Source organism: Ambystoma mexicanum, chromosome 1p (assembly GCF_040938575.1).
Source record: "Ambystoma mexicanum isolate Mex_15411 chromosome 1p, UKY_AmexF1_1, whole genome shotgun sequence".
NCBI lineage: Eukaryota > Metazoa > Chordata > Amphibia > Caudata > Ambystomatidae > Ambystoma > Ambystoma mexicanum.
The window spans coordinates 251,453,965-251,480,057 of NC_090921.1; the positions used below are offsets into that span (position 1 = coordinate 251,453,965).

Below are 26,093 nucleotides of genomic sequence, written 5' to 3' on the forward strand. Positions count from 1 at the left end.
TCAGATTTGAAAATAAAAACAAAAAGTTTGGGGGTTCCATAAAGATGGAAGGAAAGGTGCAGTTAAGAGAAATTTTTCCTAACATCGAACACTCGGTAGCAAGTAGTAGAGGACCCGACACTCCATATCATTTGGGGTCTAGAGGAATCAAATCCCAACAAGCTGAATTCTGTCTTCTATGTCTCTCAGAACCCTGTGCAGACATGTCCACTCTCCTTGGTAAGGTAGTCAACGTATGTGTTTTTGCGTGATCAAGTATTTCGGGGCTGGGTGATGGCGTCCTCGTTGTCTGGTCAGGTGGTACTCCTTTATGAGCTTGTTATTTCCAGAGCACCTCAACATAGACTTACTTTATCAGACACCTTTGAAGACCTTTTGGCTTCAGTGTCTCTTACTGAAGAAAGAATTGGGCCCTAACAATCGCACCCCCACTACTTTCATACCAAGTGGAGTATGGGGCAGAGAACACTTTCAACCACTTTCTCTCATTACTTATTTCTGGAAGATCGCCAAATACCCCCCAAAGCACCACCCGAGGCTCCAATCCCCAACTTACAAACACATTTACTTATTTAATTTCTGCTTTTCTCTATCCCAAGCTAACCATATTGGCCGATTCTCTCAGTCATGTGCTTATCAATGTGGAGTCACTTAATTAAGCAATAAGCCACGAGCAAGAGAGGCATTACCACTTCAGGTAATGCCCTGGGGCCCATAGTTACAGGCCTGAGAGACTAGGTTACTATAAGCATTTTTTTGCTGTTGCGAAATGCTACAGCATTTCGCAACAGAAAAAAAAAATGTTTAAAAAAATGCCCGCTGGGGTAGGCAAAAGAAAAGTCCATTTTCCCATTCCATGGTGGCCATTGAAAACAATTTTTAAAAAGTAAACAAACAAAATAGCTGGCATGGAAAGGAGGAAGGGACTACATATAGTCCCTTCTCTATTTCCATGAGAGGCCATTAAAAAAATAAATAGGAAACAATTGAACAAAACAAATGGCCATCATGGAAAGGAAGAAGGGACTACCTGTAGTCCCTTCTTCCTTTCAAGGCACCCTGTCGCAGATCGGGAGGGGACGTGCAGGTGACAGAAGTGTTTCCAGCTCGTCTGCTCCCAAAGAGGAGAAAAAAAGCAGGTAAGTGGAAGGAAAGGTGGGGGGAGGTGTGGCATGGGAGCAGAGCCTCCAGCCATGAGGGGTCTTGGAGCAGAGGGATTACCATGCCATCCCCCCGCTGGGTACTAATTAGGCAATATAACCCAAGGGGTGGGGGCATTACCGGTAGAGTGATGCCCTCGGGGCCACAGTTAGAAGCCCGAGCGAAGTACTAATATTCCACAACTGAGAGAGGTTTTATTAGTGATGATTTAATCACTTAATTTCCTCCTTTATTGTTAGTAATGTTTTTCTGCTTAAATAACCAATACCATTCAGCTGAAAAGACACTGCGGCTGGTATGGACAACACTTGGATGAGCGTACTCTGCCTGTTGCAGGGAGCCTGTGGATCTGTGACCCTATCCCACACCAGTGTGTGAGAAAGATGTAGAGTAATGAGACTGTTTATCTTTGGTAGACACTACTCTGCCTGCTGTGGGTTTCAATAGAGACACGTCTGTAAATAGGATGGGGTTTGGACCTTTCCCAACACCTGTGTACCAGGGTAGGTGGTACATCTACGAGTTGAGGTTGTATTGGCAAACTGCCCTCTTCCTGTTATGGGGTTCTTTGCAGTGTGAGACAATACAGGATTGGGTCTAGGGCCTTCACCAATATATAGGGGTACGTAGGCAGTATGAAGGGTGGCAGGGTACCCACCTATGTATTGCTTCATTTTTTATATCAGACAGAATACGCCCCATCGCCCCCCTCCTCTCGTTCATTTTCTGGCACTACATCAATTGGCGTCTGGCATAGTAATGTAACCGCTTGTTTTGCCTCTTTTTACCTCCCCTCGCCTCCCTTATTGTTCCTTGCACTTGCACTATCTGAAATGTCGCCAGGCTGATTAAGATAGTTATTTTTCACATTCTGAATTGTTTCAAGGACTTATAAGAATTGTAACTGTATTCTCCCATGTTCCCTCCCTCCTTGAAGCGCTTTTAGACATATTGTGTATAGGCGCTACACAAATAAACAATCAATCAATCAATTACTAAACGGAAACGGTGGCTACCTCAAAAGTAGAACACATGCATTTTTCAGTTCCTGATAATAACACCAAGATCTAGGAAAGAAGGCTGAATCTGGAGGCATTACAAGGTGAAAGTCACTTTGCCACATGTAAGTGCTGCTGCTATAGATACCTGGCGTAGGTTCATCTGCCAACCAGCGTTCCAGAATTCCACCTAGACGAATGGAAAACATTCCCTTTGTCTATGGTTGTGCCCTTAACGGGATTCCCCACAAGATTGACTAGAAACTGACCAAGAAATATGATTCAGCATCAAGTATGGATTGGCTGAATGCCAATATTTTGTTCCCACATTTGTGTAAGTTGATTGCAACAAAAACAATGAGGCCTCCAAGAGGAAGCCACCCAAGAACTCAAAGCCTGGGACCCTGGACTCTGGAAGGTTACGCAGGCTGCCCCAGACACAGTCTGTTTTAGCATCCAAGGGGTGAGTGAGAAGAGTGTGGGGGGGGGGAACCTGCCGATTCCTGCAGTCTCCAACTAGGTCTGCAAGGCCTCTGGGAAGACAAACGAGGTTGTACCCCTCTGGTTATGCTCCAGCTCTATCCCTATAAATATTGTTTTTAATTTGGGGCTCTGAAAATAAATCTAGTAGAGAGAGTGAGAGGAGGTAGGGTGAAGGTAAATAACTCCTTGCCAGCGATCTCTCTGGCCTGCATGTAGATCACTGTGCTGCCTGGCATTTAAGTTGGTGTCAAATTCATTCCACCTCTCCTCTCCCCTTCCTGCCCTTTATTCCCACTGTCAATAAAGAATGGTCTCCTTCAGTTGATTTCTATCCATACATTCATGCATACTTCCCAAGGAGTAGGGTGACCAGATTTGAAAAATAGAAAACTGGCACAGGCCAACAACACAAAAGTAGGACTCCAATTTACAGTGACTAGCAGGGAAGGAAATGGGCCGGAACAAGACAGAGCAGAGCTCTGGCAAAGTTTGTCTTTCTGGAGCTGTGCTCCATCCCAAGGCCTAGCCCAGGAAACTCACCTTTGAACCAGTAATATTGCTGGACTACAAGAACGATAATTTGGTTTATAATTGTTCGGTAAATGCCGACTTCTGCACTCACACCTGTAATTCTTCCAAAGGTTACCCTCCATTTTCAAAAAAACAGTACCGGGATTTTAAATATATAAAAAGGGGGGACAGAGCACCTAATTCAAGGACAGACCCAGCAAAACCGGGACGTCTGGTCACACTACCAAGGAGTATCTCTTGGTCACAGGGCCATTCCTTTCACAATGGGGTGTATTCTGTTGCTTGGATACGTCACTCCCCTGGGCCTTTATCTCCCGTCATGTCACTTGATGTACCATCCTCTGGTGTGGGATTAGACTCTACTAGGGTGCCTCAAACTGGTTATGGAAGTTACTCTTTAGTGGGGGAATTGTGGAGTAATTGTTACTTTGGTTTCAACAAAAGCTGCCTTGATATATACACAGATACAATTTCTCCCTTTGGTCAAGAATACACCAACCTTTCACCAGTTCTGATAAAGAAACACAGAATGTAGAGTCTTGACATAGCCAATACAACTAGGCACCATTTGCTGATGCAAGTTTGCGCACTAAATCCATGTTTATTCCAAGTACAATTAACTTTGTACGAAATAAGAATGTCTAGACACAAAAGAATGGAACCCTCTATTTGAGCTTAAACCATTCACAAAGTGAAGGAGGAAATTAGAGGGAAAGGTAAGTGAACGGCAGAGGGTGCGGTCAGTCAGAATACCCTACTTCCACAAACTCCTCTCAGGAAGGAAGTCATTCATGAGGCAGAGCTCCCATCAAAGGGCTCTCTTTCTCTTTTCATATAACGCATTTGTCCGGGAGGTAACGCTGATATACATATTTTTTGGAACCCCTGGACCAAGGTTTGACATCTGGTTTTCTGAAACCGATTATTGGCAATTATTTCTTCATCATGGATTAGGCTTTCTATTAAGCAAAACTGGCAGTGTGGGAGCAGGTCTCTAGCTTACTAAACTATGAAGCCCTGGCAAACGATGCTAATTTGGTATTGTCCTGCGTTTGTATTATACAGCTGCAGGCTATTATTCACACTTCTATTTTCTTTGCTATTGGATCTTAGGAAAGATATTTGAAGTTGGCAAGTGCTGCATGTCGGCAGTCTGGTTATTGGAGTGTAACATTTCATATATATGAACGCTTTTATTCATGAACTAAAAGAGGGTGTGATTGGGAAGAGCTCATGCTAAACCATTGTGTCACAGCTTTTTGTAGCAATGAGTCAGTGGACCTTCCTGAGCATGGGGGCGGATGAGCATGGAGTCAATAAGAGGGGTCACTCATTTGGGGCATCGCCCCTTTGGAGATGCACTCTATTTCAGGGCCTCTCTCTCACAACCTTTACCAATTCAACTCCCAGTGGCCATCTTGCATCGTCACTCTTCTCCTCCAATAGGTGCCCCTCGTGCCTCCAATCTACCCCCTGTTTGTATACCTCTCGGCCGAGTGGAGGATGGGCTGGTCCAGGTTCCCGAGTTCAGAGACCCCAGCAACAAACAGCTTATTAGGTGGTGAATCCATCTCCACGTCCCCTGGATGCAATGAAGAGGAAGACAGGGTTACAGAGAAATGGGATCAAATTATATAAAATGCAATTGGGAGGAGAGAAGATAAGGGAGAAAAGATGGGTGTGCCATCTGTGAAGAAATAAGCATAGAGGGGAAAAGAATGATTAATAGCAAGTATCTGCAACCTGTGGCTCTTTAGATGTTTTGGACTCCGACTCACATGATCTCTTACTAATGACTATACTAGGCGGTGATGAAAGGTCTAGTCCAAAGCATCTGGTGACAAATTTGTGCAGACCCCTGAAAAGGTGAGGAAATCTGGCAACATTAGTAATGGAAGGGGAGGCAGTGAGTAAGATGACTGGCTAGAAAGAAGTGTAAAAGAAAGGGAGTCTGGCAGGGTAAAATAGGAAGGAAGGACACATGATGGGTCCAAATGTAAGAATAGGAGGATCAGCACGGGAGTGGGGAAGGAGGAAGATGGGGGACATGGTGCTGGGGCACATTTGAGAGCAAAGTTGAACTTGAGGAAGCAAATGGGGAAAGGGATGGAGAAAGGGACAGGTCACAGAAGAGACCAAACAAATAACATGGCTAAGCAGCAAAAAGCACAGAGTTCAGGAAATAAAGCGAGAACATGAAGAGGGCAAAGGGCACTCACCTTTTCTCTTCAGTGAGGTCAGGGCAGAAGGCTGCAGTGAAAACTCGACAACTGTCCTACAGAAACAAAAAAGAAACATGTGGGGAGAGCAGGAGGTACTAGGAGCAGCATATCCCGCAACACAAATAATCTATGAACAACACAGAGCTGACTAGCTGCAACACGATGCATGAACTAGCCCTTACAAAAGTGCGCATGGAGAAGAACAAGTTACTTTCTTACCTGGTAACGTTCTTTCGATGGGATGGTCCGACGACGTATTCCATATCTATGACATGTAATCACCACAGCTGTGCTGCTCGGAAACTTTTTTCGGCGTCTGCGTCCTGTGTCAATGACGTCGATGCGCCGTCGTCGAGGACCTCCTACGACGTCATCCGATGTGATAAGTAGGACGCACGACGAGCGTAGCCTCAGTTGTAGTTTTTTCCCCCAGAACGTGTGACATTAGTCAACTGCCAGTCAGACACAAAGCCTTGCGGAAAGTAAGCTGCAATCGCAAAAGAAATTCTGCAGCGGGGAAGGCAGAACGGGAGCGATATGGAATATGTCGTCGGACCATCCCATCGAAAGAACGTTACCAGGTAAGAAAGTAACTTGTTCTTCGAGGGGATTGGGTCCTCCGACGTATTCCATATCTATGACGGACTCCCAAAGCAGTACCAGAGCAAGGAGGAGGGAAAGAATTTAGAATCAAAATTTAGAATAGCCAATCAAATAGCAGAGCAAAGAACCGCCTTGCCAAAGGCCAGATCCTGCCCTCGGATGGAATCGAGGGAATAGTGACGTACAAATGTATGTACTGAAGCCCAGGTGGCTGCATCACAGATGTTGCAAATAGGAACATCCCTCTGCAGGGCAGTAGATGCAGCCAGACCCCTGGTAGAATGGGCCCGCAAGCCAGCCGGTGGGTCCCTACCCGCCAAGCGGTAACACTCCGAGATGGCTAAAATAATCCAGCGAGACAAAGTCTGTTTCGTCACAGCTTGCCCCAAACGCTTTCCAGCGTAACCAATAAAGAGTTGATCGTCCACTCTGACCCGGGACATGCGTGAAGCATAAAAGCTTAAAGCTCTCCTAGGATCAAGCCTATGGAGCCTCTCCTCTTCCTTACCAGGATGCGGAGGAGGATAGAATGCCGGAAGAACAACCTTCTGGGCCAAATGAAATTCCGTCACTACCTTCGGAAGAAAAGAAGGACGAACTCTAAGGACAACCCTGTCCTTGTGAAATACAGTGAAGGCTGGCTTAACTGAAAGTGCCTGTAACTCACTCACTCTGCGATCGGAAGTAACCGCAACTAAAAACACAGTTTTCAGAGTTAACAGCCTCAAAGGGCAAGAATGTAAAGGCTCAAACGGAGCACCCATAAGAAACTTAAGAACAAGGTTCAAATCCCAACCGGGCACCAGGAAAGGTGACGGAGGGAACACATTAGTGAGCCCTTTCAGAAACTGAAATTAAAGGGATTTTAAAGTAAGAACACTCTTCAGACGAGCACTTAAAGATGGACAGCGCCGCCAGGTAACCTTTAATGGTACCCACTTGCAAGCCCCTGTGGGCCAAAGAAAGTAAAAAGGACAGAACCATGGGGATGTCACATGCAAAAGGATCCACATTCTGAACCCTGCACCAGTCGCAAAACTTACGCCAACGGCACAGATGCTTTGTTGCTAGCCTTCGGGCCGAAAGCAACACCTCCATCACTTCTTCAGGGAGGTCCCAATCCTTATACCTCAACCTTTCAGAAGCCAAGCGTGAAGGTTGAGGGATCTGACCTCTGGATGGAGAACCTGATCCCCCCCTCCCGTGAGAGCAGATCGTCTCGGTAGGGAAGACGACGTGGAGGGCAGATGGACAAGTCGAGAAGGTCCGGGTACCACGTCCTCCGAGCCCACGCCGGAGCAATGAGGATCATCCGGGAACCGAACTTCCGTAACCTCCGCAGCACTTGTGGGATGACGGGGACTGGAGGAAACGCGTACAGCAGCGGGAATGACCACTCCACCACAAACGCGTCTCCTGAGGCTCCTTTTGGAGGAAATTCCCACGAGCAAAACCTTTTGCACTTTCGGTTGACACTGGAGGCGAAGAGATCCACTTGAGGGGTCCCCCGAAGGGCGAAGATCTCCAGGAGAATCTCCTGAGCCAACTCCCACTCGTGAGAGATCGCGCTCTGCCTGCTCAGAGCGTCCGCCGTCACGTTTTCGTCTCCGGCCAGATGAACTGGCGAGATCGAAACTTCCTGCTGGATGGCCCAGAACTCGAGCTGCATCGCCTCCCTGCACAGAGGAAGTGACCCTGCCCCCCCTTTTTTGTTGAGGTAGTGCATGGCCACTGTGTTGTCCGTCAGGATCAGGACATACTTTCCTCGCACAGTCGGCAGAAAAGCCTTCAGGGCTAACCTGACGGCCCTCAGCTCCAACAGATTGATATGGAGTCTGGACTCAGACAGAGACCAATGACCGCTGACTGTCAGCCCGTTGGCATGAGCTCCCCATCCCGTGAGGGATTCATCCATCACGATCGTCACCTCTGGCCCGGGAAGCCAAAATGGAGCCCCCTTCATCAAGTTGCCTTCGACGGCCCACCACAGAAGGTCCCGGGCGGCAAGGGCGGCACCTGGACCGGGTCCGACATCCTGCTGGAGGACTGCGACCATTGCATCTTGAGTGCCCACTGCAAAGATCTCATCCGCAGGCGAGCCTCTGGCACCAGAAGAATGCAGGATGCCACGAGGCCGAGCAACCTCAAGAACTCGAACGCTGGGAGCGTCTGGGCATGCTGAAACTTGTGCACCATCTGCTGAATGTGAAGAGCCCTCACCAGGGAAGTGTCGAGCACTGCTCCGATGTACTGGAGCCGCTGTGTTGGCGTCAAATGGGACTTCTTTAAATTGAGGGAGAAGCCCAGCCTGTGAAGGGAGTGGCAGGTGACGGACAGATGATCCAGGACTTGCTTGGGAGAGCTCCCCCTGATCAACCAATCGTCCAGGTAGGGGTAGACGTGAATCCCCCCCCTTGCTTGAGATGCGCTGCCACCACCACCATGAGCTTGGTGAAAACCCTCGGGGCGGAGGTCAATCCGAACGGCAGGACCCGAAACTGAAAGTGCGAGTCACCAACCGCGAACCTCAGGTACTTCTTGTGCTTGGGATGGATCGGCACATGGAAGTAAGCATCCTTGAGGTTGAGAGACACCAACCAGTCCTGAAGCTGAAGGGCCTGGAGGACTTGAGAGAGAGTAACCATCTTGAACTTGTCCTTCCTTAGGAGTTTGTTCAAACCGCGCAAGTCCATGATGGGTCTCAATCCCCCGTCTTTCTTCGAAATCAAAAAATAAGGGGAATACCATCCCTTGTTCCTCTCCGCTACAGGCACCAGTTCTATGGTGCCTTTCTCCAGCAGGGCTTGAATTTCCTGCTCAAGGAACGGATCCGGACTCTGCAAAGAGGTTCCCCGGTGGATTGTCGCAAGGCCTGTGCCGAAAGGGAAGACAGTAGCCGTGGGTTATGATCTTCAGAAGCCACACATCTGAAGTAATGGCACGCCATTCTACAAGATGCTTCGCCAGCCTTCCCCCAACCGGCGAACCATGGGACATGGCCTCATGACTGAGTGGTAGCGGCTGCGGCGTTACCTGAGGGCAAAGAGGTAACTGCCCGAGCGGCCTTGGCACCACGGGTACCCTGTCGTCCACCTCTGGTACCCCTGCGTTGGCCTCTTTGACTGTCAGCTCCTCTCGCTTTACTGAAGGACGAGTAATAGTGAAAGGAACCACCCCTCCATTGCTGTCCCCTAGGACGAAAAGGCGGAGGTTGACGAACTGCAGCGCCCAACGACTTCGCTGCAGCTTTTGAGGTCTGCAACCTCTCAAGGCTCTCGTCAGCCTTGCTGCCAAAAAGGTGTTCACCGTCAAAGGGCATGTTGAGGAGCCGGGACTGCACATCAGGAGCAAACCCTGACTTCTGCAACCACGCAAACCTGCGTATCACGGTGCTCGCCGCCATGGACCTGCTGACGCATTCAGCCAAGTCCAAACCCGACTGAACGGACTTTGGACTTGGCATCCTGGACCATAGCAAGGAATAGCCATTTCACACATGGCATCCTTACCATCCTGGACCATAGCAAGGAAACCATCCCGTTCGTCCCCTTCTGGAATATGTTCAGCCGCTAACGCAACACAGTTCCACAGAGTGTGTGTGAAACGAGACAAGGCACAAATGGAGTTGGCCGCCTGAAGCGCCATACCACCAGTAGAAATCACTTTCTTCGCCCAGCCATCAAAACGTTTGTCGTCCCTATCAGGAGGGATGGTAGGGTACGACGCCTGCTTTGCTGGGGCCGTGGCCGCCTGCACCACCAAACTCTCCGGAGTGGGGTGCTTGCTCAAGTAGCAGGGGTCGCTACTGGCTGGATGGTATTTTCGCGACAAGGACCTGCCCACCGCCAGGAGACTCTCTGGAGCAGTCCAAGCCGCCGCCACCCTTCTCTGTAAAACCATATGGAACGGCAGTACCGGGTCAGTTGGGGGACCAACATCAAGGATGTCCGTGAGATCATCCTGCACAAATTCCCCTGGGGGAGCAGACCATCCCAAGTACTCGGAAACCCTAGCTATAAGGCGTCGGTACGAGGAATCGGCTTGAGAGCCAGGCTCAGGCCTACAAAACTCCACCTCCGGAGAGGTGTCCAGTCCACTGGCATCATGCAGTGACTGCCTCAAATCGTCAAACTGACTATGGCCCGAGACAATTTCATCTGGAACCTGACTAGGAACCAGGCCATCAGAATCCTCATCCACCTCCGAAATATATTCCAGGTGGCGAAAAGAAGGTACCCGAGAGTGCTTGCTCTTAACCAGAGCCTTCCTAGGGGGTTCCCCCGTGCCACGGGGTACCTCCGAAACCCCGGCCTCGAAAGGCGTCGAGGGAGTCGAGTGAATCGGCGCTGGGATCGAGAGAACAGGCATCGGCGCCGAGAGGATCGGCGTCGACGTCGAGTAAATCGGCGTCGTCAGATGCAGCGCCGCCAGCATCGACGGCGTCGACACAGTCCTCGAAGCCGGAGCTCCGAGCGTGTCCTTCGATGACCTGAGCGTCGACGACTTCCTCGGAGCCGGAGCCTCGAGAAAGCCTGTCGACGCCCTCGACGCCTCAGACGTCGATGTCTTCTTCGAAGACATCACAGGTGCACACGGTCTCGAACGCGTCGAGGACCGGGACCTGGAACGGGTACGTCGAGAACGAGTCCCCTTGTCCGAACGGGACCTCTCCCGTGACGCGTGCCGACCACTCTTGCGAGCGGTGTCTCTCGACCTCTCACGACCGACCCCACTCGGGGGCGCGGACGGCTTAGTACCCTGCGACTCGAGAATCGCCAGCATTTTCTTCCCGAAGGAAGCCCATTCCTCCGGCGTCGCACGGCTGGTGGGGTAAGCGACGTGCCGGGCAGAGTCCTCCGAAGAGGACCTGGAAGACCACCGCTGTCGGCGCTTCTGAGAATGCCTCGAAGAGACTGAGGGGTGGCGAGACCGACTCCTAGAAGGAGACCCACAAGACTTCCGACGATGACGCGGAGAGTCTCCTCTCGAATCATCCGTCGAAAGCCCCGCAGACTTTGACTTCCGGGGCTTGGACACCCGACCTACCGACAACTTCTTCTTACCTTCACGTAAGGCTTTGGACGTGAGCGACTGGCAGTCGATACAGACATCCGTGTCGTGGGCCTCCCCAAGGCACCAGAGGCAGGCGTCGTGCGAGTCCATCACCGACATCTTGGACCCACACGCCCCGCACTTCTTGAAGCCCGGACGCGGGGTCGAAGACGAAGTAGAAGACATCTTCACACGAAAGATTCTCTCACAAAAACGAACAGGTTCGAAGAACCGAGAAGAACAGAACTCCAAAAAGTCGAGGCGTTAACCGAGATTCACGAAGCAACACGTTCGCGGAAAAAACGGAACTGAGGCTACGGGCATCGTGCGTCCTACTTATCACATTGGATGACGTCGGAGGAGGTCCTCGACGACGGCGCATCGACTTCATCGACGCAGGATGCAGAAAAAAGTTTCCGAAGCAGCACAGCTGTGGTGATTACATGTCATAGATATGGAATACGTCGGAGGACCCAATCCCCTCGAAATAGAGTGCACAGTTACAGAGAGGCAACCAGTCCCTTATCAGGCAACACAGAGGAAGGAAAGATCTGCCATAGGCTTAATCGGACGTGTGATTCTTTGGTCACTCTTAGGACTTGAGGTTGTAAACAACAAAAAAATAAGTTTAGATTAGGGGTGTACCGGAATTAGGCTTCGAGAAAGTATCCTGAAAATTCCGGCTGAAAATGAGAAATTCGGCTTCGGCTGAATACTTAATTTTCACTCAAAGCCAAATAGTTCCCCTACAAAATACATAAATACATTAAGTACTTCTTTGACTGCTGCCTGGAAGTGTTCAGGCATGCCATGTTAATCCCTTAAAACGATCATTCAGCACATTCTGCTGTCACTTTATTAGATTGACTGCAGACAGAGCAGGGGTGTGAAAGCTTAAACAAAGTCCCAACCCTTCATGTGCTGACAGACTTTAATCTGGTGGTCTGCTGGGGAGTGATTAGCTGATGTAAAAATGTTATATTTTTAATTTTTCATTTGAATTCTCTGGTCTCACTGTATTTTGCTGTTGAAAACCACTGAGCTGGAACAACAGTTCACAAAGTCGCTATTGGAAAATCTTATTTTCTTTAGGGACTTATTGATTTGCTGATGACCTGTGTGAGCAATCTGAAAGTCACAGGTTCAAATCCACCAATTCTCATTCAAGTAATACAATTAAGTGGATTAATAGAACTGTAGTGGATATCCAGGAAATTCCAAACACTGAATAAAATATCTGAGGGGGTAGTGTGCCTGCAGCAAAAGACTGTATTCAGCCTGCAGGCTAAGGTTATGAACCAAGTTCGATGGCTCAGCGGAAAATGTGCCTGCAGCATAGATGTGCATGTGATAATGAAACATCTTTGAAGAAGATATCAGATCCCTAGTAGCCGAGAGCTCCAAACCTTCAGCACAAATCATCATCCTTGGGGACTTTAACCTCGGGTATAATAACCCCAACGACACCGCAGCCACCTCCTTGGCCAACACACTAACTGAGCACGGCCTCACACAACTCTGCTCCCAACCCACACACTCGAAAGGAAGGACTCTCGACTGGGTAACTGCAACATTACCCTCAAGAACCCCCTATCCCTTGTCTGGACGGATCACCACCTCCTTTCGCTTGATATCATTATCAATAACCTAGGGCCTAAAAAACCTTGTCTTGCACATGCCTGCCCAACGAGGAACAAGCGTAACATTACAGCTGAAGCTCTTATACCCCTGGTACTCCCCACGCTCAACGCATTACCAGCCACAGCAAATTTGAACCTGCTGGTCAACACCTACAATGAATCCATGTCCAAAGCTATTGACCTCATTGCCCCATTAAAAATGCGCAAAGGGAAACCCAAAGCACACTTGATCTCTTGGTACACCCCTGAACTCAAACTACTCAGACAAAGAAAAAGTAAACTTGAAACACTGGAAAACAGTTCCCTCATCAGAAAATAGAACTAATCTTACTAATATCACCGCTCTCTATAAAACCGAGATAAAACGTGCAAAAAAAGAAACCTTCAATTCCAGGATTACCAAGGCAGGATCCAGCACTAGAGAACTAATCAACATCTTAAAAGGAACTTGAAAACCCCATTCCTCCCACAGATACCTGTACCAAGGATAAACCCTGGTGCACGGCCATCCAGAATGCCCTCGCCAACAAAATCACTGGGCTCCAAACTAAAATTGAAAACAAACGACAACAACTCTACAATGGCCCAACCTCCAATCTAAACTTACAATCGCCCACTGATACCAACTCAGGTTTTACATTCAAAAAGGTAACTGTACCTGAAGTACAAAAAATTATAGCCTCCCTGAAACCTTCAAACTGTAAATGGGATAGTTGCCCCGCACAGATTATAAAAGATGCAGCTAGGGATCTATCCCCCTTCATCACCAAATTAATAAACCTGTCCTTCACCAGCAATGCAGTCCCAAGTAATTTAAAACAATCTTGGGTCCTCTCACTTTTAAAAAAAAAAACAAACTCTCGACCCGGTTATACCTACTAACTATAGACCTATCACCACTGTCCCGTTCTTACTAAAAATCCTTGATAGAGTTGCCTATTTACAAATTCAGGACTACCTAGAATCTAACCAATTATTAGGAATCTGTCAGTCTGGCTTTCGACCTCAACACAGAACTGGCTCTTGTTGATCTTAAAAGTCAGATCGACAAACTCAAAGATAAGGGCAGGGATGCCATCCTTCTCCTCTTGGACCTCTCTCCAGCCTTTGACCTGGTCAACCACAAAATCCTATGTAACCACCTGTCATCGGTTGCACACTTCTCCCACTCAGCGGTCACATGGATCCAATCTTTCCTTGCTAACAGGACCATGCGTGTCTTTTCACCACTAGCAGCGGCCGACCAGATACCAATCACATGCGGTGTCCCACAAGGTTCATGTGTTTCACCTACTTTGTATAACATATTAACAAAGCCCCTCTTCGACAAACTGGACCATCTTGGTGTCACCTATACTAACTATGCTGATTACACCTAGATACTCCTAACCCTATCAGGTAACTACAACTCCGATGTCGGCCGAATCAACAAATCTTCGCCATCATTCAGGCATGGTGGCCAGACATGGCCGCTGCCTGAATGATAAGACGGAACTGCTCCTGGTCGGCTCCCCCAACACCCTCTCGAAACTCGGCCCCAGCTACATCAGCATTATTATCGATGGAAACAGCATACCCATTGCCAAAAGTGAAAAAACCCTTGGTTTCTATCTAGATACCAACACCAACCTCTCTAAACAAATCAATATGACCGCCTCAGCCACTGCCTACACAGGTAAGCTGTTAAGGGCTTGCAGACCTCTACTCTCTACTAGCAGCTGCCTCATATTAGCCAGAGCACTCGTACAGTCCAAACAGGACTACTGCAACAGCTTATATGCAGGTGCAAACAAATCCATAATTAACAAATTGCTGGTCCTCTAAAACAACGCACTCTGAGCTGCGCTTAATATTCCCAGAAGAGAACACATTTTTGCTGTCAGAAAATCATGTAAATGGCTATCCATCCAACAAAAAATTGACCTAGAAACCTTATGTCTCACCTACAAAGCCTTGAACCACCTTGCCCCTCCATACCTAACCAATAAATTCACCTTGAAACCTAATATCAGAACTACCAGATCCACCAACACACTATGCCTGATGGTGCCCAAATATGCCCTAAAACGAGCCGGAGGAACCAGCCTCCCGGTTCTAGCCGCCCAACTGTGGAATACACTTCCACTGGACATCAAAACCATATCTACCCTTAAACCATTCAGAACCCAGGTTATCACCTGGCTTCTGAATAAAAACTAACCCCCACCACAGGTGACTCAGGACACTTCACTCACTGACCCCTCCCAGCCCTCATTCACTACCTCCATGTGTCTGCGGGCACTAGCCTCTGTATCATTCTTGTGTACATATTATTGCCATTGTATATCTCCTATGCAGCTGTAACTGTATAAAAAACTATTTGTAAATTATATAACTGTACTATATGTTTAACCAGTATTCTGTAACCATATTCTTGAGCGCCCATTTACCCCTGGGTCTGGAGCGCTTTACAAATAAAAAACAAATAGGTTACAATACCTGCCCTCCAGCTGTCTCAGGTTTTCAAAATGAGTCACTTCAAATTGGGTAAAAGTATGTTACTAAATAATATGGCAATCCAAAGTATAGGGAGTTTTACAAAAGGAATTGTAACTAAAATTACCTAGTCTGTCGCAGCAGTAATATTCCTCCCAATTTTAGGGAGTTAAAAAAGAGTGATATTTGTTTAATAATGAGGAGGACATACACGTTTACAATTTAGCAACATTGGACAAAATGGATGTACAAGTGAAGCAAATAAGGAAAATAAGCATGCGGATGCCAGTTAAAGATCTGAAAATCAGCACTGTCCCTTCCCTATGGGGTAAGACTCAACATTACATTTCCTATATATGTTTAGCTGGAGTCTTTTACCATGTCCCTAAACACCATACACATACCCCACCTGAAAATCAAAGAAAGATACTATCTATAAAGGAAGACATTTTTCAAATGCCCCATTGCCACTCAGTACCACAGTTAGAAAGCATCTCTTTAACATTCCAAAAGTTATTTTTCAGTAGCCCTTCAGCAGTCAGCAGAGTGCTAATTGACATGATCACTTCTTTTGTGTTTCAGTGCCTTGCTAGACCGTGAAGGCTAAAGACGGGGAAGGCCCAAACGGAACATTTAAAAGTACAAGTAACACATTCCATTCTCCCCTCACAGTGATTGCATACATGTAAATTATACTTTTGGGCTAGTCTTAGTTTCTTGGGTCCTGCTCAACCAGCGACTCCCATGAATGCACAAAAACACCAACTGTACTGTTATTGTACAGTTCATTTACCGAGAATGTATTCCTTTCGGTAACAACTGATTACATTGAGGTAAAAAATTAAAGACAATAAAGGGTTAAAAATAATAAGTTGTCCGGGGATGTGCCCCGTAAACGGTATTAGCAAAGCAAAAGTGGGTATAAAGTAATATGGTCAGCGGGAAAAGTTACTGAAAAGACATTTAACAGCCACAAAACCACGATTCTAAATTATTAAAAGAGCCACTAGATGGCATTCACAGACTACAGAAACAGTCTGCATGTACATAATATGCGCAATGTAAAGCGTGTGTCGATATTTATTTAAAAGTTGTTAATTTTTCTTTAGAAATGTGTTCAGATGATTTGGGAATGATAAAATCACATAACCCTTCTTTTCAAGGTTTACACAAACAGGTTCTGTAGAAAACTAAGAAGAGAAATGCAATAAAACATTTGTGTACATACATTAAAGTGCGTTTTCATTTACAAAGTGAAATTCGGCTCTGGACGAATACTTGTCCAACTATTCGGTATTCGGCTGATAGTGAACCTGGATATCACTGCCAAATGCACCTTAATGGATGACAAGGCCAGGCCCCCTTTTGCCAAATTCAACAGGTACGGGAGAACCTGTGCCAGAGAAATGTTCAAAGGGTCAACTCCAGGGTGGGCCTTACACCATCCGCAAAACCTTTTCCATTTACGTCTGTATGAAATATTTGTGGACGGTGCCCTTGCTGCCTTCTAAATCGGTCTACAGTCCTGGGAAATACCTAAATGGCCGAACTCTGAGTGGTCAGGAGCCAAGCCGCCAAGCTGAGAGACCCTGGATCGTGATGCCACACCTTGACCCTGTCCTGAGACAGGAGATCCGGAGCCGCCCCCTACCGAGAATCACACAGCATTGATATCTCCAAATCCACTGAAGAGTCTGCCAAATGAGCGGAAACGGGGGATATGCATATGCGAACCTGCCCGTCCACAGGAACGAAAACTCTCCCAGAGACCAAGGATGAGCGCGCCCCCCTGCTGGCAAACTCCTGACACTGCTTGTTTTCTACGGTTACAAAAAGATCCAACGGAGGATGCCCCCATCGCCGGAAGATCATGGACACCTGCTGCTCGTTCAGCCTCCACTCGTGCAGTTGGCCGGCGTCCCTGCTGAGTGCGTCTGCCTGAACATTCAACACCCCCGGCAGAGGATAGGCCACAATGCTGATCTCCTGAGCCAGAGCCCAATGCCAAACGTCCTGCGCCTCCTTTGACAGGACCCTGGAATGTGTACCCCCTCCCCTTCCTTAGATAAAACATTGTGGTGGTATTGTTCATCAACACCCTCAGCACTGATCCGCGTATGCGCGGCAGAAATGACTTGAGGGCCCAGATCACTGCTCGCAACTCAAGCACATTGATGTGGAACAGAGATTCCCCCAAGACCACAGGCCCCGCACCTGTGAATCGGCTAGCGTCTGTCACAATCGTAAACTGGAACTCCGGCTCCAGCACCGGCATGCCCCGCACCAGATTGGCCGTGCATGTCCACTAGCGAAAAGCGTCCACCAGACGTCTGTTGACTACCAACTTGTCCGACCAGGACCCGCGACTCTGCGCCCATCGGTCCGCCAGGAACGTTTGCATTGGCCTCATGAAGAGATGACAATTTGGCAGAAGCTGGATACACAAAGCCATGGCCCCCAACAGCGACATGTAACTTCGGACCGACACTACTGTGCCCTCCTTCCACTCGCCTGCTCTCTGCTGCAACTTCTTGACATGCTCGCTGGAGGGTTTCACCAGATTGTGCCGGGTGAGAAACTGCACCCCCAAAAACACCAATTCCTTGGACGGCGTCAAAAATGATTTTTCGAAGTTGATGGCGAATCCCAGTCATTGCAAAAGCTGCATGGTTGCCACAAGACTGTCTTGCTTCCTCCCCAGTGATGAACCCCTCACCAACCAGTCGTCCAGGTAGCGGTATACATGATGACCTTCCCGTCTGAGGAACGCTGGTGCATAACACTTTGTGAATGTCCTCAGAGACTAATTCAAGCCAAATGGGTTGTTCAACGGCCCAAAGATCCAGAATGGGCTTCCACTTGCCTTGGGCTTCTTCACCACAAAGTATCGGGAATAAAGCCATTGTCCCCGCTCTGCCACCGGCACCGGTTCTATAGCCCCTTTCTCCAGCATGAGAACCACCTCCTGCTGCAGGATTTGAAGATGCGGCTGTAAGACATACACCGATGGAATAGGAACCGGGGAACACCTGCACTCCAACGAGTGGCCTAAACGCACCGTGTCCAATACCCAACAATCTGATGTTATTTTCCTCCACTCGTCCACATACATAGTCACCTTGCCCCCTAGCAGATGGGCCGTAAGGCAGTCATTGTTGCGGTTTAGTTGCTTTAGTTGCGGTTTAGTTGGCCTCCCATCAGATGCTGAGGACTGCAAACCCCTAGAAGTAACGATTTTCTGCACCGACTGGGCGTACAGTCGATACCCTAGCGAGGAGTAACTGGATCGACTGTACCCACGGTCCCTGGTGGAAGCAAAACCGGCATTACCTGAAGCACGGCGAAAGGAGCGCCCACTCTGTAAGGAACCTAAGCACTTAGCTGTTTCCGAGTCCTCCTTCATCCTTTCAGGGCTTCATCGATCTTTTCACCAAACAAGTGCTCCCCTTCACAGGGCATGTCGGTGACTTTATATTGTACTTCTAGCCTAAAGTCAGTGCATTTTAACCAGGCCTGGCGTCACAGCACCACCCGATTGTTAATTTGTGTAAATCCTGACTCCGCCAGGTCCTCAGCAATATGTATGCTGGTTGGAGGCCTCTTCACCCTCATGCACCAACAGCATGGCGTCCTTGCGGTGCTGCTTCGGCAGATGTTCTAGAATTGGGGCCAGTCGATGCCACATTTCGTGATCATATCAGGCCATAATCGCCAGGGAATTTGCCACCTTGACCGTCTTCGCTCCAACCGTCAACACCTTCTTCCCAAAGGCATCCTGCCTCCTGGCTTCACTGTCTAGAGGCGTCACGCACTTGTGTGGACTTCTGGCCTTCCTGCTGGCCGCCGCCGCCGACACCACAGATTTGTGCGTGGGCTGTGACACCAAGCATTTTGGGGGAGACTCCTGAGCCTTGAACTTCTTTTCAAGACAAACTTTGACAGCAGGCTCTGAAAACAGGCGACGCATCATGCTAAGGCCCTCCTGCCACACATGATCAAGAATAGGCACCGAGAAGACAGCCTTCCTCCTCTTGCCCATATGATCAAATAGGAAGCAGTCCTTCTGCTCCTCTTCTGGAGCCAATCCAACTCCACACACGCCTTAGACATCATGGCGTGGAATGCCCCAATATCATCTGGTGGAGAGTGCTGAGCCAGACTCCGGGGTGGTTCCACCTCCACGTCCGTGTCCCACGCCTCATCCCTCGTCGGTGGAGATGAAACAGTAGACAAAGTGTCCAGAGGAACACTCTCTGGTTCAGACTCTGGCAGCTCTCTGTGTGGATGCGACTGTGGACGGCCTACCCCCACCGGCAACGGCAATGGCAACCGTGCCGGAGGAGACTTCCTCTGCATTACACCAGGCACTTCGACCACCATCACCGCCGGATTCACATTCGGAGGAGGCAACCTCTCACCCAGCTGCCACAACAACGATTGAAGCATGGACAGTGCTTGCAATGACAAAAGAGACTGCTGGTTAACCAGCTGATAACTTGTTGGACCAGCACCCAGTCCACTTGACGTTGACGGCCCCACACTTTGTAGACCCAAAGCGGACTGGCCCAGCACTGGATCTTGGTAATCTTCAACCTCCAATGAAACCGAAAAAGTAATCGGATACTGATGCAGAATGTTGTCCGGAAGAAGAGAATCAAAGGCGGCAGACTGCCACGCCCTGCTCGTCGACAACAATCCTTCCGTGTCCACTCGTGTGGCTGAGAACAGCATCAGTCCACTGTCAATCACTGTCGTGGCCGGCGCTGACGACACCACCGTCAACGACGGGATCGTAGACTACAGCCCAACCGTCAACGATGGATCCACTGTTGACGAGGTCGTCATCGGAACCACTTCCCTCAGTGTCGACTTCACTGGAGACACCGCTTTCTTGGAGGAACTGTACCCGTGTTTGGAAGACTCCCAGCTGGATGATGACCTGTGATGGTCCCCGGACGACAAGCATTTCAATGACGATTCCTTCAGCTTGGCCAAGCCTTTCTCCTGCACCGTCGACTTCTCGGGCCTACCACCAAAAATGGTCCAACTGACCATGCTTGGACGAAGAGGGACTCCCACCCTTTGACAGTGGCTTGCTCAATGAAGACTTACTGCTCTTCCCCACCTCCGAAGCTGGCAAAGCAGGACGATGTTGCTTAGCTGGAGGCTCGGCCGACGCCGCACGGTGATGTTCCGTGGACTTCACCGCCCGCTCCGAAGACAACTTCCTGGCCGACCCCACCTTTGAAGCCGGGTACTCGCCCTCATTGAGCCAACATATAAGCCGCAAATCTCGCAGGTCTCAGCCGAGTGATGGGGGTAAAGGCAGAAGAGACAATCCATATGGCCGTCGCCTTCGTACTCCTTCAAGCCACAGGTAACACAAGAAAAAAAAAAGACTTCTTCTGAGCCCCTGCTGCCATCGTATCTCTCGATACCAAAACGCATGTGCAAAAACACAAAGAACACGAGGTGATCCCAACAGTTTGGAGATGGTTGAAATCTGAAGGGAAGCCGCAGGGGCGGGGCTATTTATACCACACATCCTATTGGTGGGGCCTAAAGCACCCAAAAAGGAGGTTGATAGGACACACAAGTGTCGAAGATTTCTATAGGAAGAAACAGTTAAAGGAACCGAGGTTTCCCAGCCTAACGATGGGAATATTCATAGCATGTGAATCCATGAAAGATGCAATGCTGGAGAAAAGTGGTTAATGGCACTGTACCAATATAGTTTGAAAGAGAGAGAGAGAGGAGGACATTTGCGAAGTGCTGCCTTATAGTGGAGTTCATTAGCAGGGGGTTAATGATGCCCACAGCTGCAGAAAGGATAGACTGCTTGCTACAGAAAGAATTGCTGAAATGTGTACGCACTCTGAAAAAGCAGCTCTCTGTTTAACAATTGACAGAGCATAAGTACTTCCAGGTCTTATATATTATTGACATTTAACACCAGGAATGAGTTAACAGATAATCGGGTTGCTCGGAACATGGACTTCATTCAACAGGACAAGCTGATTCTCTGAGCAGCTTGTTAGCTGATCTGCCCTCCCCACCTCCTCCAGTTGAACCAAAATAACAAAATTGTCATTTACATTACTTTACTGCCACTGTTCACCTACTAGCTCCTTTTATTTTTACCTCAAAATAAAATCGCACTGGAATCCTGAATATTAATCAGGGTGCCAATTGCAACAATGCCTTCTGTGGCTGGAGGTAAGGGTGTAATGACCCATGGATCTCATTAAATGCCCTCCCTTTGCTCTGCAGCTACTAACAATGAGTGCCCAACTTTTACCTTTGCCTAGCATTAGTCGATCAGATCTTTGGCTCTTCCCCACGGATAAAGGTTTCTCTGCAAAAACCATAGAAAGCAGATTTAGCACACAGGAACTGTCTGCTTCCGACCGGCACCAATCAACATCACAGATTTCGCATCTGCCTCTCCGGCTGTCTCACTAATGAGCCCCCTCTTCTTACAGATCTAAATGCAGAGAGGCCACCAATAGTGGCAGAAGGGTGCTATACAAGACCACTTAAATTCAAACATCACCTGCTGCTCAGTGCTACGTTTCAGCCGATAACATGGCTCTGTAGAGCAGATCAAAGTTAATTGACTTAAAAAGTACCTTTATGCTCGGATAGTCAAAAAGCTGGTTTATGGGGTGACTGCCTGCTAATCGGATCTCCTGAAGATGATGGAGGGGTACTGCCATGGCTATATACGATTATTTTGTGCATTGGAGTGATCATTTAGGCCACATTAATGATTGTTGCATTTTGGCCTCGCTGAAGTCCGATGTTTTGGACCACACCAGCAGTGGGAGAGCTCGTTCAAGGCAGTATTCTAAGCATAGAGCATAGTTTTCAGCCATGATGACATGTGACCCATCGGCTCATGATTGTTTGAGCAACTCTAAATAATCAATGAAGCAAAATCTTAGTATTCAAATCAACATATGCAATTAAGTGTAGATATTCAGATGGGTGGTACAAGAATGTACTATCTCCTGGGAAATGCTAGATTTATTACAAAATCGGCCGCAGTACACGCTCCAGTGGAAAGTGAAAGCATTGAAATTGACAAAATACCAGCGTTCTGTGAAAGCATTAATAATGCTATCAGTTTGTGCTTTCGTGTAGGCATAGGCAAGGCATTGCTGTATTGGTATTAACTAGCTGTTGATGGTAGCAGGTGCAAAATGATTTGAGTACTTGTGCCTCTAATAGTCCCTGGCAAACGCCTAATCCTTATGCACAAGCCAAAACTGCTGGCTTTGCCAATGCATGTTTTTAACAGGATATTGAGACCCATAGAGTGTAAAAAAAGAAAAAAATCAAATATCTGCCTTGCCTTCAAGCTGAATCTGAAAACCTCTTACAAATATCTGAATCAACTAGTGAGACATTCGTAAATCAAGATAAAGTGAAACAAACATTGATGAGAGCTGTCTGGATCTGAACCAGAGCATCTTTTTCTAATATGAAAAGCATTAAAAACGTTAGTGCCTGCGTGAAATTCAGTAATTATGTACTCCCTTATCTAAGAAAATATCCAAGTCTAACCAGGCGCTATCATTTGGTACGATTCTGTTTAAATCTGGTCAAAATGACATGGTAAGGATTTGGCAAAATCTAGAACATGTGGCAGGAGAATGCAACCTGTGTGATGAGTGATTCCCCAAGACATGAGACATATGCTCATAACTTGTACAGCAACAACAAATCTAAGAGAAACATATTTTGCAAAGTCTGTGCATGGTATTGAATGGCTATATACTCAGGAATTAGTGTTTCTGGCATAGAGTTTCAGCTGGGAAAGAAATGTCTTGTCTATTGCACTCCCAAATCTTTTAAATGAATTGCATTTTATCCAAATTGCATTATAATGCAGATCAGTTGATATTTAATTTCGATACAGCTTGATATTTTTGATAAGGGGTCTAGAAAAGTATATTTGTTTGATAATGTACTATTTACTTGTCTTGTACTATTTGACTGTGACTGTACACTATTGTGTGTGCACAAAACTCCATTTGTGACTGAATGCACAATAAAATAACAAAATAATAATAATGACAGGACTCCAATGAAGGACATATAGTGCTTTTGAATCTAGTGGCGAAAGGCAGACCGGGTGAACACATTTTTATTACATCAGTGGTGTGTTTACAACTCCAAATAAGTAATTACCTCTCCGACGCCTCCTTTGAGAAAACACTTGCAGGCACTTGGGAGTGAAAAGTTTGATGGTAAGGCTTGAATAAAGCTAGTTCAAAGCATTCCCATGAGGAGGTATTTTGGGAGGAGGGGGCGGTCAGGAACTGGGTGGGAATTGACATAGGGATGTGCATGGCCATGGGCAGTAAATAGGTGGGCAAATAACCAAACCACACCTACAAGGTTTGTGTCCCGCCTCATATGCCTTTTTTCCCCCCATCTGTACTCAGTGCTGCCATTGGGCGTGATCTTCCCGGATTTAGGACCTGGCAGAAAATATCTCCCCAAATCTCAGAGCTGCTTGGCTCTACAATCCTGGTAAAGCTATGTGCACTATACATTTATTTTAGAATGTTGTGGTGCATTCGTATTTTAAACTATATCAGGCAGGGATATGAACCATGGTCTCTAGGGTCAGAAGTGAGACATTGTGCCACAAGACCACTTGAAGGTCTGAGCAGGATCCCTGTGAAATCCCTGGCCAATATTGCACTGTACTGGAAAAATTGATGTGCATTTTAAGGGGTGCAGATTTTGTACTTTGCTGACAACATAAGAAGAAATAGGCTATTTTCCAGGTGTTCATTTATTTATTTATTTTGTATTTGCAGAGCGCACTACAGCCCACAGGAAACAAGGCGTTTTAAGGAAGCTTTAAGAAGGCTTGCTTGCGGGTTACAATAAGCGCCCAAGAAGGTATGCTTAAATACATTCACTTAGATACATTTGCTTGGTTCCAGATGTTACACATTGAGCATTACAGTTCATTACTCATACTCTTGTCTAGGTAGCGGATTGCAAAACAGATAAATATCATATACATGGTGACACAATAGTAGTGCAGATCTAATTCTCAAAGAAAAAGATTAATGCCTGAGGTTGCAAAGGTCCAGAGGTTCTAAATCAACTATTGGTGTAGGGACACATCAAACACACAAATTGAAGATATTTCCGTTTGTGGTCTAGTTACTGCGGCCCGGGAATCCCGGGGGCACAAAAGGTTGCACTCAAAAGTGTGGCGTGCTGTGCGTCAGGCTTCTGGGGATGTAGTATCTAGACCGCAAACAGCTGCAGAAGGAGGCAGACAGAGCCCCCAGCATGTAAGTGAGGGAGAGGGCGTTAGCAGGTGGAGGTGGGCAGAGGTGAGCCCCACAGTGGCTGGAGCTAAAATGGGGATCCCCACCCCCAGAGGGCCAGTTAAGAAAAGGGCCAGTTACGAAACGCTGAACCTACAGAAGGCAGCCTTTTGTACTGGAATCCGAAGTGTCTGTCTTCTGTAACCGGCCTTTACACATAGATCCGCGATTTCACACTCTAAATGAGATACAGTTTGAGGTTGCTGATGCCCTGCACGTTGGATATTATTCTGGGTAAATCACGGTATACTTTGCATAATCCAGTGATCCCCTTGGAGAGGGCTACACCCCGAGGCTGTACTCGCCAGGATTTACAAAGAAATCTGATGGAGATCTTGTGGTATTGGCCACTGCCTGCATAGAGACTGTTAAAAGAGAGCAAAGAATGGGTCTTATCATAGATGCAGATAAGTGAATATATTGCATTTGCAGAGATTTCTAGCTCCAAAGAATAAAAACGTCAGCTACCTCAGATGGTGTGAATGAAAGTCACTTGATTTTGGAAAGGGTATTTATTTCAAATCTAACAAACGATTTGCTAACTGGGAAAGAACAAGAAACATGTTGACGCAAACTTAAAAAAAGGTGTTAGTCAACCATCTACATTATCAGCTGTGGCCTCAATTGTATTCAATGAACATGATTGGATGTTTACGCCCTGGCCTTAACTGGTATACAAGGCCCCCAAGTGACCATTCCCTGCTAGCCACACACCACCCTCACTCAGAACTTGCAGAATTGAGACATCCTGGGAGTACCTTAAAACAGGGCCAAAAGAACTTCCGTGATGCACCAAAGAACAGACAAATTAGATAATAGCAAAAGTAACAAACAGTACTACTGATGTATACCACAGCTGGGTCAACTGGCTACAGAAGGCGTAACAGCAAACTATTGCAATTAGAGAAGCCTCACCTTCAAAATGTTGTACAAAAACAGTCTCTTAGGATGGGCTTACAGCCACTGTGGCTTGATCATGCTCACAAGATCGATTTGTATTCATGCACCACTATGTAAATTATGGTTCATTCTGGTGCATTATGTAAAGTAACTCCCATAAGCACCCAGCCTCAGCTTAAGAGGATTCTTGCCTCACACACAATATAACCACTACCCAATAGGATCAAGCAGGACTTGGGAACCTCTAGGAAGACAGAAATCAGGCTGCTGCCCCCAAAAGAAAACGTGTGTCAAAATCCCATCCTCAGTTAAAACGTGGCAGATTTCCTTCCAACTTTCCCATCTATAGAACCTTGCTGTTTGTGGCCATTCGGGGAGTAAGCAGAGGTGCTTTGCATGCTGTGTTTCCTTGGGCATTGTTTCCATGTGCTGTGACTCACCATGACACAATGGAAGGCTCAAAAGTATGGCGGCTAAGCCATAGACAGGCTTTGTGCCCCTTAGCCCTTTGCACAAGCCTTCGGTTTTGGTAACTGACAAATTAAGAAACTCAAAAAAGGAGGGGTTTTCTGCTCACTTTTCAGGGAGTTTTTGCAAACTTGAAAAATTCAGATTTCCGACATACAAACCCTTCCAAATTTTGTTGGGTGCATAGGGAAGTAAGTAGAAAGT

General features: G+C 47.4%; 1 protein-coding gene across 7 annotated transcripts in view; it reads right to left on the bottom strand.

Moving 5' to 3' along the window:
- The window catches only part of LOC138568696 (P2R1A-PPP2R2A-interacting phosphatase regulator 1-like), a 334,324-nt gene that overhangs the window by 9,957 nt on the left and 298,274 nt on the right, over positions 1 to 26,093 (bottom strand). For 5 of the 7 annotated variants that reach the window (XM_069646480.1, XM_069646483.1, XM_069646481.1 and 2 more), the window contains exons 7-8: positions 5,393 to 5,448; positions 4,659 to 4,755 (exon numbers count right to left, since the gene is read on the bottom strand). In XM_069646480.1, the coding sequence (XP_069502581.1) occupies positions 4,659 to 4,755; positions 5,393 to 5,448 (153 nt within the window). Of the gene's footprint in view, positions 1 to 4,568; positions 4,756 to 5,392; positions 5,449 to 26,093 lie in introns of all 7 variants that reach the window. The other 2 variants (XR_011302983.1, XM_069646485.1) reach the window with 2 other exon arrangements.